Source organism: Lagopus leucura, unplaced genomic scaffold (assembly GCF_019238085.1).
Source record: "Lagopus leucura isolate 7727_CA_CO unplaced genomic scaffold, USGS_WTPT01 Super-Scaffold_100049, whole genome shotgun sequence".
Lineage (NCBI taxonomy): Eukaryota > Metazoa > Chordata > Aves > Galliformes > Phasianidae > Lagopus > Lagopus leucura.
The window spans coordinates 170,463-189,360 of record NW_024962295.1 but is presented as its reverse complement, the minus strand read 5'-3'; the positions used below and the strand labels follow the sequence as shown (position 1 = coordinate 189,360).

General features: G+C 47.7%; 1 protein-coding gene across 3 annotated transcripts in view; it reads right to left on the bottom strand.

Annotated features, from left to right (window-relative positions):
* INPP5D (inositol polyphosphate-5-phosphatase D) overlaps positions 1–18,158 on the bottom strand; it is a 44,681-nt gene extending 26,523 nt beyond the window's left edge. For all 3 annotated transcript variants that reach the window (XM_042885365.1, XM_042885366.1, XM_042885367.1), the window contains exons 1-2: positions 17,955–18,158; positions 13,826–13,889 (exon numbers count right to left, since the gene is read on the bottom strand). In XM_042885365.1, the coding sequence (XP_042741299.1) occupies positions 13,826–13,889; positions 17,955–18,088 (198 nt within the window). In that variant the 5' untranslated portion in view covers positions 18,089–18,158. The remainder of the gene's footprint in view (positions 1–13,825; positions 13,890–17,954) is intronic.
* Positions 18,159–18,898: the final 740 nt, after the last annotated feature.

The following is an 18,898-nucleotide window of genomic DNA, read 5'->3' as shown; positions in this document are numbered from 1 at the left end:
CAAACCTGTCTTCACACTCCTACTCCTCTTCCCAAAGACCTCGCTGCCCGCCTGCTTCCCTGGGTGGATGGGGTGAGCATCCCTCTCCTGCCCCAGTGCTGCCAAGGGTGCCTGCAAAGCAAAGAATGCCTCTGCAGGCCAAAGGGAAGGGAGAGGAAGGGCTGAATTCACGCTTTTTTGCTGCTGAGGACAGTGCAGCCTCTGAAACCGTCCTGGTCTCTGTGGTAACCAGAAGAAGCAGCGCTTTGTGTACGGCCTCCTTCCTCTAACACAGTGCACTGCATTCCAGGAGCAGACCAATGCCTGTGGTCCAGCACAGGTTCCCCAGGCAGGCCACAAACCCCAGCTCCCGTGCAGGGACACAAGTGCAGAGAGGTTCTCCCTCATTTCTGGCTGCTCTGGCAAGCTCCAGCACCCACCATGAACACTAACCCTGCCATCTCCTTTCACAGGGACTACAGGGACCTGTGCCACCCCAGCCCTGCTCTGAGCTGCACCTTGAAGGGAGGCAGGCTCCATCACGGCAGTGCTGGCCGCTCTGACAGCCGTTCCCCAAGCACTCAAAGCAAAAGGGACTGACTCTCCACCACACACAGTCAAGGTAAAGGATGGCACTTTATGGTGCTGCTCAGCAGGGAGCTGAAGGTGCATCCCGAGCGGCTGCGCAGACAGCAGGAGCTGCAACAGGAAACAGAACGGTGGGTCAGGGGCTGTGACCGGCTGTGGCCAAGAGCTGGGGGAAGGACGGGGAGGTTTCAAACTCCTTCAGCTCCCTCTCAATGTGGGGGAACCCCAGGGCCCTCCCCGACACCGCGAAAGCAACAGTGGCCACACAGCCTTGCTGTGCATCGCAGGGATTTGAGAGCAAAGATCACTGGATTGTTCTTGCTCTTTTTCTTTTGTATTATAATTGTTATTATTTGCAAAGATCTCAGTAGAGGAAGCACATGGGAAGGGCTGCGCCTCTCCGGCACAGGAGTGCCCAGCAACCCCCTCTGCCTGTTGCCGTTGCTGTGAAAAGAGCTCTTCTCTCTGCACAGAGACACAGCTAAAACCATACACTGTCTGACAGTGAAAGCAAGACTGCACAGCATTTGCCTCTCCCCTTGGGGAAAGTATGAGAACAAACCCTGCATGACAAACGCTCATCACATTGTCCAGCACACAGCTGCAAGGTGTTTGGGTACCATGGGACGCACAAGTGCTGTGTGAGCCCTCGACAGCCACAGAATCGCTGCGAGGCACGGGGTGACAGAGCCCTCCTGCAGCGGTGTGTGTCCCCAGCCAACAGGTGAGTCTGCAGAGCCGGTACCTATGGAGCATCAGTGTGATGCAGAGAGCCCATCTGGGCTGCAGCCACAGTGTGGACTGTGAGGTGAGCCTGCCCAAAGGCCGGTCAGACCGTTTTCACTGCCAGTGAGCAAAGCAGCATGCAGTCAGGACATGAGCTTTCCTCAGGCTTGAATTTGCAGATAAGGTTCATAGGTTAGGGAGGAAAAGCAGTGGTGGGTAGCACAGTATCAGCACTGTGTTGGCCAGCATCTTGTAGAGAACATTAGTGAAAACCAGACCAATGGTGCACTCTGAATAAGCTTTCTCCACACAGGAGGACAGCAGCAAGGCAAAATGGAGCCTTAACTCCATGCAAACCTGCTCTCGTGTTTGAGATGGGGAGCAGAGGCAGAACAGGGCAATGCAAACCAAGCGAGCAGGATGGGGCAGCACAGAACAAAGCTGGAGCCACCCAAGCAGCACCCAACAATGAAATCCACTTCCCGCCCCCCCCCCCCCCCGCCTCCATTTAGCAAGTAACTATTTCCTCTGGGTTATCACAGGATAGATCTTGTTTTAATTGCAGAGTGAATTGTTTCAAGTCATTAGAAATGTGGATGGTGAGTGTCATCTCCACAGCAACACACCACATCCCCAGGAGATGTGTAGCTCCCAGGACACAGGAGCAGAGCTCCGCTCCACGGCACCGCGCTCTGCAGTGATGCCTGCAAGCACTTCCACCCTGCACAGATGATAGCCACAACATATGGAAAGGAAGCACTGAGAGAGCATATGCAACATAGAGAACAGCCTGTAAAACAGAATTGCACGAAGGAATCTGGATAAGAGCGAGTCAGAGGCTGTGCAGCAATTTCATAGTGAGAAGATGCATCAGAAAAAGCCTGTGTCTTTCTGAGATCTATTAAAGGGACTGTCATATGAGAGCCAGGAAGAAGCTGTCTTGCTGCACTTATCTGAGCTGCTGCACTCAGCCGGGGCGCCATTTTTTTAAGGAGCATGTAAAAATACCAGGGAGAGTCCCCAGGAGAAATGTCAAAAGAAGAGCTGGAAAATGTGATTTACGAGAAAAGCTCAAAAGAACCTTTGCTATCTTCATAGCCTCCCTTTGCACACTCTCTAATAGTTTTATGTCCTATCGCTAAAGCCTTTAATCGCTGCTCTGGTTGCATCTTGTGGCCTTTTCCCATCTACTTAAATGTTCTGACAGCTCTCGTTACAGCCGATCATCTTTTCTTCCTTTATATCTGGTGTAAAAAGACCAACAGGGCCCAACATAAGTCTGCCCTTCTTCGTTCTCTCCAAGCCACGTCATCTGGCCAACAGAACACCCTGACAACACCGTGCTCCAAGGATGGAGACGCAGCTCTGAGCAGCAAACTTCAGGAGAAGCTGCAGGTGAGCTACGAGGGCAAAGTGAAAACAGATTGAAAAGACGTGAAGCCTAAATGAAGGCAGGCAAGGAAGTGGTTAAGTTGGGGCTCATTACAACAACCGTATAAATAGATGGCACAGGAAGTCTGGGGCCCTCAGAAGGAAGAGGAAGTGTTTTCCTTTCCTGAGCCAAGGCACAAGGAGGAACTAGGAAACTGGTCATCTGCTTGCATTGCTTAAGTCCAGTCCTTTCTAACAAAGTGCCTTACACCAGGTACTTAAACTCAAATATAGGCATTACAGTAAGTTTTCAGAGTTATAAAACTGTCGTAAAACCCACAAAGTGAAGTGGAAGCTGAAAATCAGGTCGCTCCTACTTGGCTGTTAAATGCTGGCAGAAATTTCTTTTTTCTTTTCCATTTGAAAAAGAAGAAAAAAAATTCATAGGTTTCCTGTTTCAGCAAACAGTTGTCATGGATTGCCTGCTAGCTAGGAAGCCTGTGGGGCATCTTTACATTTCCTTTTGGCTCTCAAGGAGAAGTTTGGTTACTGTGCCAGAGATGAAAAATAGCTGCTTACATCAAAGAAAGGCTGTGCCATAGAGAGACGTGGTCATGGGCATGGTGCTGATGGGTCAGGTCAATGGATGGACTTATGGGTCTTAGAGGTCTTTTCCAACCTTCTTATTTATAGATGAAATCTCACGCTGAGCAATTCATTTCACAGGAATGAGACCAGATAGGAATCACAGCTGGGAGAAACAGCTACTTCCCAAAATACAATCCGCCCAGAAATGTACTCTATTTTGAAAGTAACGCATGGGTAGGAAGAACACGGGTCTGGGAAGGGAGTGGGAAGGGAGAGGAGTAGTGAGCAGCTGAGCAAAGTGGGGATCCTGTGACACAGAGGGTCAGGAAGGGGGGCTTCAGTAAGTGTGGGACCCTGCGGGCTGGCAGGGCTGTGTGGACACTGGGCAGAGCTCAGGGAGGGGGGTGTTGGCATGGAACTGGGCAGAAGGGAAAGGATAAGGGCAGGAAGCCGAGGAACCTGGGCAAAGATGCTGGCAGGTAGCTCCCAAAATGTATGAATTCTATGAGAATGGCAAAGCTCCTGGGAGATACAACAGCTGAGTAATGCTGGAGAGAGCTGGATGTGAACAGTCCTTGACTCCTCTGAGACAGCCTTCTGTTCTGGAGACAGTCTGGTCCCCATGCTTGGGTTTGCTCGTTCATGTTGCTTTTGTTACAGTGGCCTCTTACATTTAAAACTTTGGGTGAGAACACAGAAATCAGAAGAATTCTGGGGAAGTGATCTTCAGAAGTTCTGAACGAATTATTGTTGGAAGGAAACGAGGAATTGCAATTTAAGAGCTATGCATTACTTCCAGATTGCGCTTCTGGCTGAAACATTGCAAACAAAAAAACCTTAAGTTACAATGAGAAGATAGAAAAGAAAATTGCTGCTTTGTCAAGCCTATAATAGCCTTTCTGTTCCTAAAATGAAACGGAAAGATATCATTGCATATTGCCTCTACCATGGGCTCCACCTCTTTATACATAGTACCAACTTAAGAGATCCTGTACGTGAATTACTGGCACCGCATCACAATTCCTTTCTCATTATGTGCATTAAAAATGGGAACATCAAGCGATTCTCACTCTTTCATACTAGGACACACAGAACATCTGTTAAAGCTCTGCACCTATTTCCTTGCTAGCTTGAAACAAGAGCAGGAAATATGAATCCTCTTAATGCCAACTGTAGCAGGTCAAGAAGGTGCAAACGAGCATTCTTGCCTCCATTGCTAAGTGGAAACATGTAACTATTTCAGAAACAGTGCAAATCTAGTTAAAAACCTAAACTCTTTCCGAATCCGATTCTGGCCACAATAGCTATCATTTTTTCCCACCTATAATTTCATGGAAAAGATTTGGGACAGTCTTTCATTCTGCTCGCACTGTGTTAACTGTTTAACACTTTCTACATACGGAACACGAGCCCCATTTGAGTTAACCTTAAAAAGATCCTGTCGTATCTGCCACTTCTCATCTCCTCTGGCCCTGCAAGAGTTTTCATCTGTGTGATTCCACCCAGGCTTCATTCTGGCAGCCCAATGATCATCTACGTTCACAGGTACAAAAATGCTCTCGTGGCAGAATTGGGATGTTTGCAAATTGAAATAATCTGTTCGAAGAGAAAGGAGTTTTCAGCAGAGTACAAACTCTGCATCCTAAAGCAAAACACATTAGAAGTTCCAGAAAGTGAAGGGCATAGAGAAGTTACCTTGAACCGCCATGATCCCACACTCAAATCCTGTTTCCATTCTGCTATGGCACACCACAGTTCACACACGAAGCATGGTAATTGCCAAATACCTAGCTAAAATAGTTAGGTACAAGCTTTTAGGAACACTGAGTGGTTCATGGAGTGGTTTTCCTTTTTGGAAGGGACTTTTAAGGTCACCTTGTCCCAACCCCCTGCTGTAGGCAGGGACACCTCCCTCTAGTCCATTTTCTCACAGCCCCATCCAGCCTGGGGCTAGTTATAAAGTGCACATACGTGAGATGGTCCTTCACACCAAATAACACATCCAAACTCAAGCTATCAGAAGGGATTTTATCAACACAGCACATTACGATCCAGCTTTTAACAAGAGACCCCTCCTGAGCAACCGAACCTTTCACAATTGCTCTGTGTTAGAACAAGGAAGATTTACAACAACAGCAAGCAAACTGTACGGCTCCACGATGGAACAGGAGGGGCTGGCATCAAATTTAGCTACAGGGTGCACGTCTACAGAGCCATGGGGATCCAAAGCAATTTTTAGCACTTCTGAAAGTGTGTGGGTAGAACTGAAGAAAAAGTTTTGGAGTACATTTCTTCTGTGTAATTTGAACACCAGCCTGGCGCTTTTTGGTTTTCTGCTGAAAAGCATCAGCTCTTTGAGTCAAATGAAAATTTCCGTTACCAAAAGAAGCCTGAAAACACAGGTTCTCAAGAATCAGTGAGGCAACCAAAAGGCAGCGAATTTAACAGCCATCATTTCCAAAGGCAGTTCCCAACTGCTTTTCAGTTTTTCCCCCATTGGAAGGCAACCTCTTTGTTGCCCAAGGAGGCTGTGGATGCCCCATCCCTGGAGGCATTCAAGGCCAGGCTGGATTGTAGCTCTGGGCAGCCTGGTCTGCTGGTTGGTGACCCTGCAGGTAGCAGGGGGTTGAAATTAGATGATCTCTGTGCTCCTTTTCAACACAGGCCATTCTAGGATTCCATGATTCAATAAGTAACAGCCCCAAGCAACAGTGAATGGGGTTGGAAGTCCCACGAGAAGGAACTTTTTCCCTGAAACAGGTGAATGTGCATCTACACCAGCTGTGCCTGCACAGATTGGTCCTGCACAGCACTTTGGGATGTCCACTAAGCTATGTGGGCAGACAGTGGAGCATCCATAATCAGCTAATCATCTCTCTGCCTTCCCTGCTGTCTTCTGTGCTGAATGGATCCCTGTTTCAACAGACATCAAGCACTAAATATAACTGAGCTATGTAAAACATCCAGCGGAAAATTAAAAGTAACACTAAAAAAGTTTTTCAAAACGCACCACTAAAGCAAGCATTGCAGGCAGAACATGCACGTAAAACAGCTGCATTCTCTATGTTACACTGCACCAGTTTCTGAGATTGCATAATAAAAAACCATGCAGGGATGCACAGATAAGCACGAGCATCTTAGTGTGACAATTTCCTGTATTCTGCCAGCAACATTTCTCAGGCTTTTAGCTACAGCAATTGTTTTCTATTGTTGTGACATTTGGGCTGACCACTCGCTCTTTATTTCAAGGGATTACCCCTTGTTTCATTTACCTATTGCATAAGCAAGACCAAACTCATTAATGCTTTCACAGAACAACACTGCAGCAAAACTGCTCAGCAAGTGTGGAGGTGACACCAAGCCAAGCAGCCGGTACAACAGAATGTTGGGTTCCATGGAATGATGCCATGCAGAGGGACGTGGCAAGCCTGAGAAATGGACCCACGTGAACATAATGAGGTTCAACAAGGCCAAGTGCAAGGAGTGCTGCACTTGGGTGGGGGCACCCAGCCCATGGCAGGGGTTGGGAGTGGATGAGCCTCAGGAGCCTTCCAACCCAATCATCCTGTGATTGTACAAATCTAACCTGAAGAAGCACTCTCGTTTAACAAAACCCACCAAATGCAAGCAGGAATTCCTCAAATCTTCACCGTTTATGCTCCCCCTAACCAGTATCTCTGGGATAAAACTGGATGTGAAGCTGAATTTTTTTCTAAGCTCTGCTCCCTGGAATTGGACACAACCCAATGTTTCTATTTTTGCACATGCAGGGATGTGGCACTCAGTGAAGCTGAACTTCTGGAAAGGTAATGCAATGCCTTTGTGAAAACCAGCACTTTCTCTACATATGGCTTCTATTGCAGTCAGTCACAAAGCACAACTTCTACTGACTGCATCAGGTCACTGCATCCCCGCCAAGTTTGGAACATGAGGTTTGACCCAGAGATACCTGCAAATTGTAGTTCAGGCTCAACACAGAGCACTGCCAGCTCATGGTAGCTTGGCCATGCTTTGTCCATGAGGCTTTCTGATCCCAGCTTCGATGGGCATCACTTCAGCATACTGGAAAATGAAACCTTTAGAAGAATGGAACCAGAAGAAGGGAACTAATTTCAGTGGAAAACCAAGATGGAAAACTGCCAGAAGTGATGACCTGAAGACAGAAGTTGGGCACCTTCTAGTAGTTCTCACTCAATTACCACCCTTCCTTTCAAACGTGCTCGCAGAAGTGGTTGATTTGGAATGAGAATATCTACAGGGGCGGGCAGAGCTTCCTACACAGGGTTTGATGCTGGAGAAGGCTTCTGTGACATTGCAGATGGGCCATTGCTCCCAACCCCCAGCCAAAGTGTCAGGCCCATTTTTGTGCCAACAGCAAACTCAAGCACTCGTGTTTGTGCACTCATGTGTTCACAGCAGGACCTGAAAGATCCCATGGGGCAGCAAAGAGCAGCTGGGTGCGTGGCCGTGGGTGGCCAAAGACTTTCGAAAGGAAAATCAGGTGAAACGATTACTCTTATTAAACAAGAACTGCTGAACTGATTGCTCTGTAACAGATCTAATCTTTACCTTCCCAATCTTAAAATATTTTGCAGCTATATTTTCAGGAAACTGGAAACGTTCTGAAAGGATTCCAACTCAACAAAAGCTGGATATGGTTTGTTTGTATGAAGAATTTCGTATACCGCGGGATTCGGCAGCAGGAATGAGCATGTTTCAGGAAATGCCTCGTGTTTTCTTATTAAATCTGCTTCTTTCTGGGTTGTGTTTTTTTTTTTTTAAGCCTGCAAAATGCATTATGTTTATTCCTACCTCAGATGCAACGGCGGAAAGAACATTTTCCTTGTATAAACAGATTTGGATACACTGCAGGGACAAAGCACACAGATTCTGCTAAGCCCTGACTGCCAATTAATTTCGGTCCCGCGTTTCAAGAGTGTAAAGAGTTCTACAGATTGATCTAAAATCAACGTTGGAAGATACTCAAACTGGAGTTGTACCATTTTCATCAATAAAATACAGCTTAACATAATTAAATTACATATTTGAGCGTGGTAGAAATCCGCTTCCCCTATGTTTCAAGGGATCTTGCTCCTAATTATTCTCTGATTGTCCACTTGTCCCTTGTTTCTATGCAAGAAAAGTGATCATCCTAATTACAGCTCAGCATTTCAGTGCCAACAGAGTCTCACAGAAGCAGTAAGTTTTCAGTGTAATGGATGATATTGCCCAAGTAATTCAGGTAAACTCAGTTCCATTTTCAGCATTAATTTTCCTTAAAGTACCGTTATGGTACTTGCAGAATCTCACCATTCCCTACTGAAATACTCCATCCAAACACCCTACCATCCTTTGAGCAATGCTGCTTCTCCCTTCTCTTGCCTTGCAGCTGTCCTGCTGTGGTCCCCTGGGATGCAGCCACACACACACTGGCAGCCCACAGCCACACAACCCTGCCCACCAGCACACACCTGGTGGCTGTTCAGGCAGAGCTGCATGCCCCTGGTGGGATGCTTGGACACCTCTTGCCTTTCAAATGATGCAGCAGGGATTCAACAGCACCCAGTGCCTTTCAGCTGCAAGCAGACCATGGATGTCTTAATGCTACCTGCAAGGCGGACTTGTGCCTGCCCTGTCCTCGTGGAGCCCGTAAGGCTTTGACATCAGTCTGAGTCAGTAGAAAGTAAGGCTTTGTATGTAATACAGAACTACAGAATCATAGAATGGTTGGGCTGGAAAGAACCTCAAAGATCCCCCAGCCCCAACTCCTGTCATTGCCCCCCCCAACAGCTCAGGCTGCCCAGAGCCCATCCAGCCTGGCCCTGAGCACCCCCAGGGATGGGGCACCCAAACTGCTCTTGGCAGCCAGTGCCAGGGCCTCACTGCCCTCTGAGTAAAGAATTTCCTCCTCAAATCTAATCTAAATCTCTAGTCTTTTAGTTTAAAGCCATCCCCCATCCTATCACTATCAGACCGTGTAAAAAGTCAGTCATAATCCTGCTTATAAGCTCCCCTCAAGCACTGGAAAGAATAAATACAGTGCACAACTGGCAGCAGAAGCTCTAAGAGGTTGCAGAGTCGTGAAGGTGTTCACATCACCCAAAGGATCATGCTTTATCTCCCACTCAAAACAGCTCAAGTGCAGTTTCCAAGTAGACGGGTTTTGATCAGATACAGACAGATGAACAAACTCCAAAGCAAACCACAAAATCCCTACCACAGAAAACCCTTTCTTGGCCTCAGCTGTCACAGCAGCACACCAATTTACAGTACAGTATCAAAGAAAGGGACAAAAACCCCAAAAGCTTTGTCCCTCTCTGCAAGGGGCCCGCAAGGGAGCAGGTGCTGCACGTGCCACAACAGCCACAAACTGCTTCTGACGTTGGTGACAACAGCAGTGACACCAGGAACTGACCTCAGCTCGTGCTCTTATCAGATTGTGCTGGCAGGATGGGCAGCTGTGTGAATGTCTGCTCACAGAGAGCAGGTTAGTGTGCCGGATGGAGCTTTTACACCGAGCTCCACCCTGCAGGACTCATACACTGAAAGCAGGATAAATTCCCCCCAGAGGCCAGGACAGCCCTGCAGACGGTGATGGAGACCAGCAGCCCTCTCACTGCATGTCCTGTGCCTGTCTCAGGCAGAGGACATTGGTCTTTATGACATATTTAGCCAATCCGTATACCAACAGAGTGGAAATCTGGACATCACAATGTGCTTCTAGAGGTGGGTTGGAAGGGAAACCCTTTATCAGCCCTTCTGCTTTCTGGGAGCCCACGCTGCAAGGACAGCAGTAAGCTACAGCTTCAGTGTCAGTTGTGTGCAGTGAGTCACCCCCACTGGGCTGCCCTGCACTGCTTGCACTGCACTGCTCGTTTCCTGTTGCACACAGCCTTCTGGCAGAGCTGAGAACATTACCAGCAAAGAGGAGGGGAAAAAAAAAAAAAAGAAAGAAAGAAAAAAGAAAGTTTGATGATCACTAGGTGTAAAACTGTGCTGCCAGAGCACCTATCATTCCCACTGAAGTCAGCAAAAACTACAAGTAAATAGGGTCAGGTCCTCCTTTTGCAGCAAGCAGTAAGTCTAAGTACAGCATAGGAAACCTCTGCAGCAACGGTGATTTCCAGCACAGATGTGCACAGAATGCTGAGCTGGCACCAGAGCAATGAACATCTCATCTACGCACAAAGCAGAGTGCAGGGAGATGTGAGCAGACCACTGCCAGGGAGCTGGGAAGCTACTGCACTCTGGGAAGGTGAAGTGGAAAGAGACAGGCAGTGACCTTCAGGGGTGTTTTCCATACTGTCACACAGTCTCTCACACAGTGTGAGAAGACGGCGGCTTGCCATGACTTCTGACATCAAAGTATTCCATGGAAATTGCCAAGCCCTGAAGCAGGCAAAAACCAAAAAAAAAAGAAAAGAAAAAAGAAGGGGACCAGAGCTGCTCATTGAGCAAGCAGGCTGCTCTCCTGCCTTAGCCAGGCATCTCTGGTGGCAACATTGCCATCTGTCCACCAGGACATCTTTGCACCAACCTTCCCACCAAGCACTGCAAGGTAAGTGCCTGATCCTGCAGACCTGGCCCACCAAGTGCTATCATCTGTTACATGTGGGCACAAACCTAGACACAGAAACCTGCTTCTTCCTCAGTGACTACAGAGGTACAAACTCAGCTTTAACTGCAAGCGGCTTTGAACACAGAACTGAAAGAGAGGAGATGAATGCTGATATACACACACATCTCCTGGACCTAGGAAAGCCAGCAGAGGACACTGTTTAAAATTAGTTCCGATAGCCTGATCCTACTTAACAAATTAGGACTTAATTCCCTGTTAGAAAAAGGAAAACAGTAGCACTCTCCCTGGTGGAGATGCTAAGATGCCAAGGAATTCAGGTTGAGAAGTGATGAGAGTCCCATTAGCACATCAGCTCGATAGATACACGAGGCACTAAGTGACAAGTGTAGGAAAGGTTTACCCTCAGTGAATCCACATGGCAAGAGCTGACCACAGATGCCTGGCTTAGAGTGACCGAGTTGGGTGTTAGTTTGGACTTGTTATTTCCAAGGTTTTCTTTGCTACTCCTGCATTCTTTGCACAGTTACGAATAGGCTCATCCAGTTTCCAAACTTCCAACAATTCTGCATGAACTATAAGCAAGGGAAATTCCTATCTGTTCCTACAAAGCACCCCAGAGGTTCTTCCCAAAGATGGGCAGGGAGCAGCTATGCTATCACAGGGGCAGCATGTTGCCACCCTGACATCCCTGCCCCCAGGCTGCTGTGCTACTGTAGGCTTCTGCTCCCTTCCTGTTTGCGGCCTGGTGAGACACTGCAGGCTAGCAGATAGATCTTGATGACTAATTGTTCTCAGGCTGGGACAAAGATCTCTATTCGCCGTAACAGATGCTCTGTTGCAAGGATTTTTGTCCTCCCTCCCCCTCTTCCCTGAGTAAGTTTTCATTGGCAGGATGCAGGTTGGATTCATCCAAGCCGTGGATCTGTTTCCTACATCTGGATGTCTCAGGTAAAGGAAGGAGGAAACTCAACAGCCCCAGGGAAAGAAGAGGGGGGACGAAAACTCAATGACTGTAACCACTACCGATGTGGTTACAGTCAGACTGTGGTACAGATATGGCAGGCAAGAGGTGTTCCAGCCTAGGCCATGCTGACTGCTGTCTAGGCCATGCTGACTGCTGTATGGCTGCTGCAGTGCAGAAAGTTAATGGCAGCTCACACTGCATGTCACAAAATGCTGGAGAGATGTATGCAAATGTTTTTTCATCAGTTTGAATGCAAAACCACGCACCTCTGAATGCGAAAATGTGCACCTCCCCTTCTGCCACCTGTACTGAAAAGTGAATTCAACCATGCAAACAATAGCACGGAGCATCATTCCACTGGTGCCAGACCAGGCTCTAAGAAAAGACCATTGAAATCTATTCACCAGCACCCAAAAAATGCGAAATAACTTGCAAGTGGAAAAAAAATATGCCAAGGAGCAGCAGAGGGAGAGCTGTCATGTCACCAGTGCTGCACGTATAGTCCTAAACCTGCTCTCAGCATGAAAAACGACTGACAGACACCACCTGGATCTGGACAGGAAGGAGCTTCAGGAAGGAGCACTGTGCAAGCAAAAAAGGTCACACTGCACAATCAGAGCCCCTGTTTGGAGCCGGGCTGAGCACAGGATTTAGGTACTGCAACTCTCCTGTGCCTTTTTTTTTATTATTTTAAACCCAGAAAAGAGAAGGATCTAGTGATTGCTGTGTCTATATACTACTTGGTCTGGTTCCATAGGATTTCACTTTTAATGGACTTTTTGCAAAATGTTAAACTCTGCCTGTTTAGCAGCTTTCACATCCCTACACAGGAGAACCGTTCTTCCAAAATACAGTCCTTTAATATGCACAGAACAGTTCTTGTCTCTTACAGAACACAACAGACAAGTAAGCAAAGCTGTCTGGCCCAACAACGTACCAAGAAAAGCAGCCAACAACATGAAATCCGTAAGCCTCAATTACAACCCAAATCTTTCTCTTGCAGAAGCAGCCAGCCCCCTGTGTTGTGTCTTCCTAACATGAGTTAACAATACCCTTTATTTAGCCCACCCTGATATTAAACCTAGAGCCCCAGATAAGCCAAAGGTACCACCACACCTCTGCATCACACACAGAGAAATCCCTCACAGTCAAACCACAAATGTCAAGAGAATCACATAAATCAGTTTGATTGCATTTCTGCTAGACTGCATTTCCTGAAAAAATCTAGTGGATTTCAGAAGTTTTCACTCAGAAAGCCCCAGCAGAGACCTAGTATTGCTGAATTCACTGGCAGTCCAATAATCTCTTCCTAGAAACAATGAGGATACGATTAATTGCAGCCGCCGCAGAATGAAATCACACCTCCAGCTCATTCATAAACCTTGACCAGCACTTGAGCTGCCCATTGCTACAGCAAAACGAAACACTGATTTCTCACGGCTGCAGCACTGTTGAACAATCATAGGTCTGTCCTGAATAACAAGGCAGACTGGTGCAAATGGGTAGCACAGGTATTTCCATTTCATTCCCGATAAAATCCATGCCCACTTCTCAGGGCTGTAAGAGACCATACCACCCCTCACTGTTTCATGGTCTAGATTGAGAAAACAAGGCCTGAGAGGTGATAAGGAAGGGAAAGTGGCTTGCTTGCAATCCTACAGCAGAACAGGAATAAAATGAAGATGTGAAACTCTGCCCTCAGTCCTGGTACCTTCTGTATCCTGAGGCTGCAACTCAGTTTGCATTTTCTGAGTGTAAGTCAACTGTGTGGTGATTTTGGGATGAAAAGACCCACAACGTACTGACCAGAAGCCAGTTGCGGGGGAAAAGGTATTCCCTAAACTGAGGTTTTCAGTTACCTAAAACATGGCAGTACCACTGGACTGGGAACCAGCACTGTGCTGGCGTGGGGCACTAGTTTCACTCCCTATATCCTACTGTCCTAATGTTAGAACCGTTGTGAAAAAACACACAAGCAAGTAATACTAAGTGCATCTTCGTGGGACTGAATGATTCACAGCGTGGCTTACCTGGACAATCAGCCTCTTTTCTTTATCAGGCAGAATTCGGTAGGTATAAACACAGTTCCGAAACCTGGAACAGATCAGAGGAGATGCTGTTAGATTGCCCCCAGAGGGAATTAATTGCACCAGAACACCCCACCCCATGAGAGGAGATACTGCAAGGTCCCTGGACACGTAGATAGCTTCATGCAAAAGGGTTTTAAACATTTCTCTCCATTTCCCTCTAGCCTCCAAAGTAACATCAGCTGTAACTATTGTTTTGTCCCAGTTACATTCAATTAGATTTTTATTTAAGGGAGGATAGAAGAGGCTTTTGCCCAGTGAAATGTCACATTAACGTGCAAGAGCCCAAAGGCAAGGAAGGAAAGCCTCAGCTGTAATGTGGTAAGCATGACACTCCTCAGCAGCTGCTGAGCTCCAGGGAGCTTACAGGGGAAAGCTGGCTGAAAAATAGACTTCTACCTTTTCTCCAGTGAACAACAGATTGTTCAAACCCTTCAAGCTAACTGCAAAGTGTTCTGTTAAAACACACGATATGGCTTTAAGCCAATGAAGGACGCTAGTTTCAACCTCTTCCTCTCAAAGGAAAACCTGGAATCCATTATCAGATCCTCCTTGCCTGTATCAGAGCCTCTGCATTACACTCAGGAGTATCGTGAGATGCAGGCTGAGGTCAGCCCTCCAACTAGGGAGATCAATGAAACAACCACACCTCTTGTACAATAACATACATACACTTTTCAGAATCAATCCAGGCAGGAGAGAGAAAGAGAGACCACCGGGATGGTAGGGAGTCACAAAAAGCGATTGGAGATGAAATTATTCACAAATCAGAGCTGACTTTTCTTGAGTGTTTGGAGGATTTGCTCATGTATCCATATGAACCTCTTTTTAACAGCATCAACGGCCAAGAACACAGAACTGCCCACCGAGCTTCAGTAAGCAATGCAATACCATCCCATAGGCACCTGCTCATCCTGCTGTACCAGGGAGCTGGAAGAAGCCACGGGCACAATCCTGAGCATCTTAGGACTGCCACAGCTCTGCTCATTTCACTGAGCCCAGAGCAGACAAGAGGCAGAGGAGGGTATGCCCCCAGGGAGCTTATAGGTTTTGGTTTTATCTGCCAATGCAGTTCTCTTACACCATTTCCTCCTTCTGATACGCAAACAAGGGCCAAGCAGAACTGCTCATGCAGCTGATGAGAGAAAACCTTTGTGAGTGGAGATTATGGAACTGATAAACAAACCAGCTTAATGGTGCTTGTGCCAGAGAAGGACCCTCCATGAAAGTTCCCATCACAAAGGGTCTTATGAGGCAGCTGGTGTAACACTTGTCAAGAGATTGCAGCCGGAGTAGTAGAAAAGCAAGCCAAGAGCTGCTGGATAAGATAGGATCAAGGAGGAGCACTTTGTAGGATCAAACATGGGTCCCTCCTTGCAGCCCCTTAGTTTAGTGCATGTGGATGGAGAAGGCTGTGGTGTGCACTTCATTTTCAGCCCTCAGCCTTTGCCTCCTCAGCATCCCAACTGCCAGGCTGTGTGGTCCCAATCGCTCTCACATTTCAGATCCTCCCTAGAAACTGGGTGTGAGTTCAGAATTGCCTTATTGCTGTTCAGCCTGGCTGTGTGTATGTGTGTGGGGTGGGGTAAATACAACACCTGCCTGAGTTTAAATGTGTCCCCACGTACTTTCTGATGTTTGCTCCATCAGCCAGCTAGCAGAAGAAAGGGGACAAGGCTTGTGCTTTCCCTTTCCTCTCCTACTGACCCTCACACACGGGTGACGATGCGCATACTGGAAATGTATTGGAACATGTTGGAGCCCAACCACAACAAGGTCTGTCTAAGCATCCTATGAGTGATGCCATCCCCTCAGGGTGCTGGAAATGGTACCTCCAAGGAACAGTCCTCCTGGAGGAAGCCAAAGCTGCACCTAAGGCTGTGAGCTCTTCTCTAGAAGCACTGCTGCTCCTGCGTTCCCCTCAGCTGAGTTAGCCCATTGCTTCTCCATCAGTTGGCAAGACTAACAGTCTGGGCTCAGAGAAAATGGGGAGGAAAGCACCCTCACTTCTTGCCTTTTATGGGGCAGCGTGACCAGCAGAGAGAGCAGAGGACAGCAGAGCTGGGGGAGGAGCATTCCCTGCTCTCTGCTGAGCTCAGCACTGCTGCTGTCAGTTTTAGAGGAGGCAGGAGGGGCTCTGAAAATGCCCTGCAGATACCCCTCCCTTACTGGTCCACATCTACACAAGCCCTATTTTCCCAAAGCAGCTCTTCAAGAAAATCACTACTTCGATCTATAATAAAACAATCATGATTTTGCTGGATGCTAACAGGTCTGTACAACGTGACACTTCTTTTTCCAGTCAAATTTCACAGGGTTTTGTTTTCCTTCCCCATGCACAGTGACTTTCAACATAATCCCCTTTTTGTGACAGCCTCCCGTTCCACCTCCTTCTCTCACCTTGTCTCCAGCCTCTCCATTCTTCAGGCAGGAGTGACCGAAGCACTGCCAACACCTTCCAGTCAATAACACAGCTGAAACCCACACATCTCCAAGGAATTTTCCAGCTTCAGGAAAGCTGTGTGCTTTGTCAGGATGAAATTCAGAGGGAAAGACTTATTCACTGCCTTTAACCCTTTCTGTCCACAAACTAACTGCAGGCCAGAGTCAGCTGAAAGGATGCTACTTATGCTGGCAGCAGTCTGTGGGCTGATTCTCGGATGCTGAGCTGCTGCTGACAGACCCGGCTGCTCTTGGCTGACAAAGCTGGGTGCTGTTTCTTTAATCAAACCATTCATGTTAGCCACCTTAGAATGGATTTAAAAACATAACCTTTGGCTCCCGGCTCAGAAAATCCTGGTCATTATATTGTTCCTATTTCCTGATCCCATGTCTCTCAAGCCACAAAGGCTTTCAAAGTTGGCTGCAAAAACATTTACAATGGAAAAACTTATGCAAATGCACGTTAGCAGACATTTTTACGGCACCTTCCCTTTCTGCAGTCTCCACCACCGCTTTGTAAAGACATCTTTTGTGTATGTGTGTGTGTGCTAGTTACAAAGCAAAGCATTTGTACAAAAAATGCTCAATGGAAGTCGCTGTCTATTCCAGTAAAATGTTCCCTGGGTGGCAACTTGTGCCCTCACCCCTTGTCAGAACGCCTGTGTACACGGAGAAGCTGCCCAGCCCCATGCCTTCTGCCAGAGACAGCCCTCGGCAGCAGCATGTGGTGTCACCAGAAGCCTGACCTCAGAGACAAGCAGTTAGACCACGGTTATAAACGCCAGCACCGCCTCCACTGCTGCAAGCAATGCACTTTCAGAAAGAAGCTATACTGGGAAACTTACTTGTAGTTTCACGGGCAGAGGGGGGGCAATAAGTTGTTATTAATCCAACAAGGATCTGACAGGCAGAACAGGGTCTACAGAGGCTCCTGTGGTCTCTCCAAAGCAGAGAGTGACTGCCTTATCCCCTGTAATGCCGAGTTCAGTCCTCAGACTTTGCTTGCTGCCTTCATCCTCCTCTGGCCCTGCAAACCCAGGGCAGGTGACCCTTTCTCTGGTGCTCAACCCCAACCCAAATACAGTGGCAGGGCTGCCAATGCATCTCTCCCTATTTCCTACATGACAGCATTTACCCCATGAGCCACGTTACCGGGCAGGCAGACTCACTGCTGTGCTGAGTGCATCGTGCTCTGCTCCACGGACTTATTCACGCCATTTGCTGAATGGGACACAGCACCATGCAGGGTGCTGGGTTAAACACACACTGAATCAGAGCAAGAACGTGTCTCAGAGGTACTGAGCTCGGCGTTTGTGTTGTTACATGTAAATACGTGACCCAAGGGGCAACCAGGCTCTAAGAAGTCAAGAGGCTTTTTTATCTCAGAGCGCAGCAATGTTACCTTTGACTGTCCTTTTGGATCAGGGGCAAGAGCAGCGCAAAAAGTACAGCAGCAGAAGAGCCTGCATTTGTTCAGCCAGCTCCCAACCCTACCCTGTGGCCCAGCAGGGGAAAACCAGCCATGCTTTGCTTCCTAGGAGCACAGTGGCTGTTAGGGAGCAGGGAGTAACCCCTCCATGAGCAGGGACAAAAGTGCCCGTGTGAAGCACCAAGATCAAAGTGTACTTACAGCACGCAGAGTGCATACGCCGAAGCAATGGACTCACTGGCCCGCACAAGGAAGCTGCCATCCTTGCCTATTTTGGAGAGCAGGTCTTCGGCTCTGGAGCGAGTGATGTTGCCGTGGTACCAGCACTGATCCATGGCTGCAGCTGGAGGAAACCAGAATGCCAGTACAGGAGCTGCCAGAGCTGCCTCTGTGTCTGTGTGTAACGATCAGGCAGCTCCAGCTCACCAGCTTCCTGTTTCAGTAGTACAGAGAGGGAAAGGAAACTCGGCCGCGGAGAACTTCCTCAACTCAAACAGCTCAGAGAGTGAGCATGACACGTTCCTGCAGCTCCTGCTCTCTCTCCATGCTGCAACAGAAGCGACTGGTGAGCCCACATTCCCTGCCTTTCCTTTTATGTCTCTGTATTCTGCACCAAAACCCCACATGGGGGTCCCTCCTGCTCCCTCACTAATTCAGTCCCACGGGTGTTGGTGGTTCACCCTCCTATTTACGGTCTCTTGCCAGACCCTCTGTGTTTCCATTTTTTTCCTGTCTGTCAGTCCTACCCATGACAGGTCTCCATGGGGAACAAATAAATCCCAGACTGGCTTGCAAACAACCTGTGCATTAGAATCCTTAGCAACGACTGCCTCATTCCAGCATTGTCTGCTCCTCACATCTAGCTAGGGGTTCAGCAAGGGACTTGAAAGATCCAAATAGTAATAATAATGATAACAATAACAAATTATCTCCAAATTATCTCTGTGCACAAAAGCAAAGCAAGATTTGTTTGGAGAGTTATTGACCAAAGTTCCCTGTCAGCCACTGTGAGATAGGTTTAAAGAGTCCTTCCAACTCTAAATCGCCAAAGGTGGGACAGAGCAAAGTAATTTTTGGCAACCTGCGTCAGAGAGGAGAACTGGGACTTTCACTTCCCTTTTCTTTGTCTGTACATCTGTCTCTTG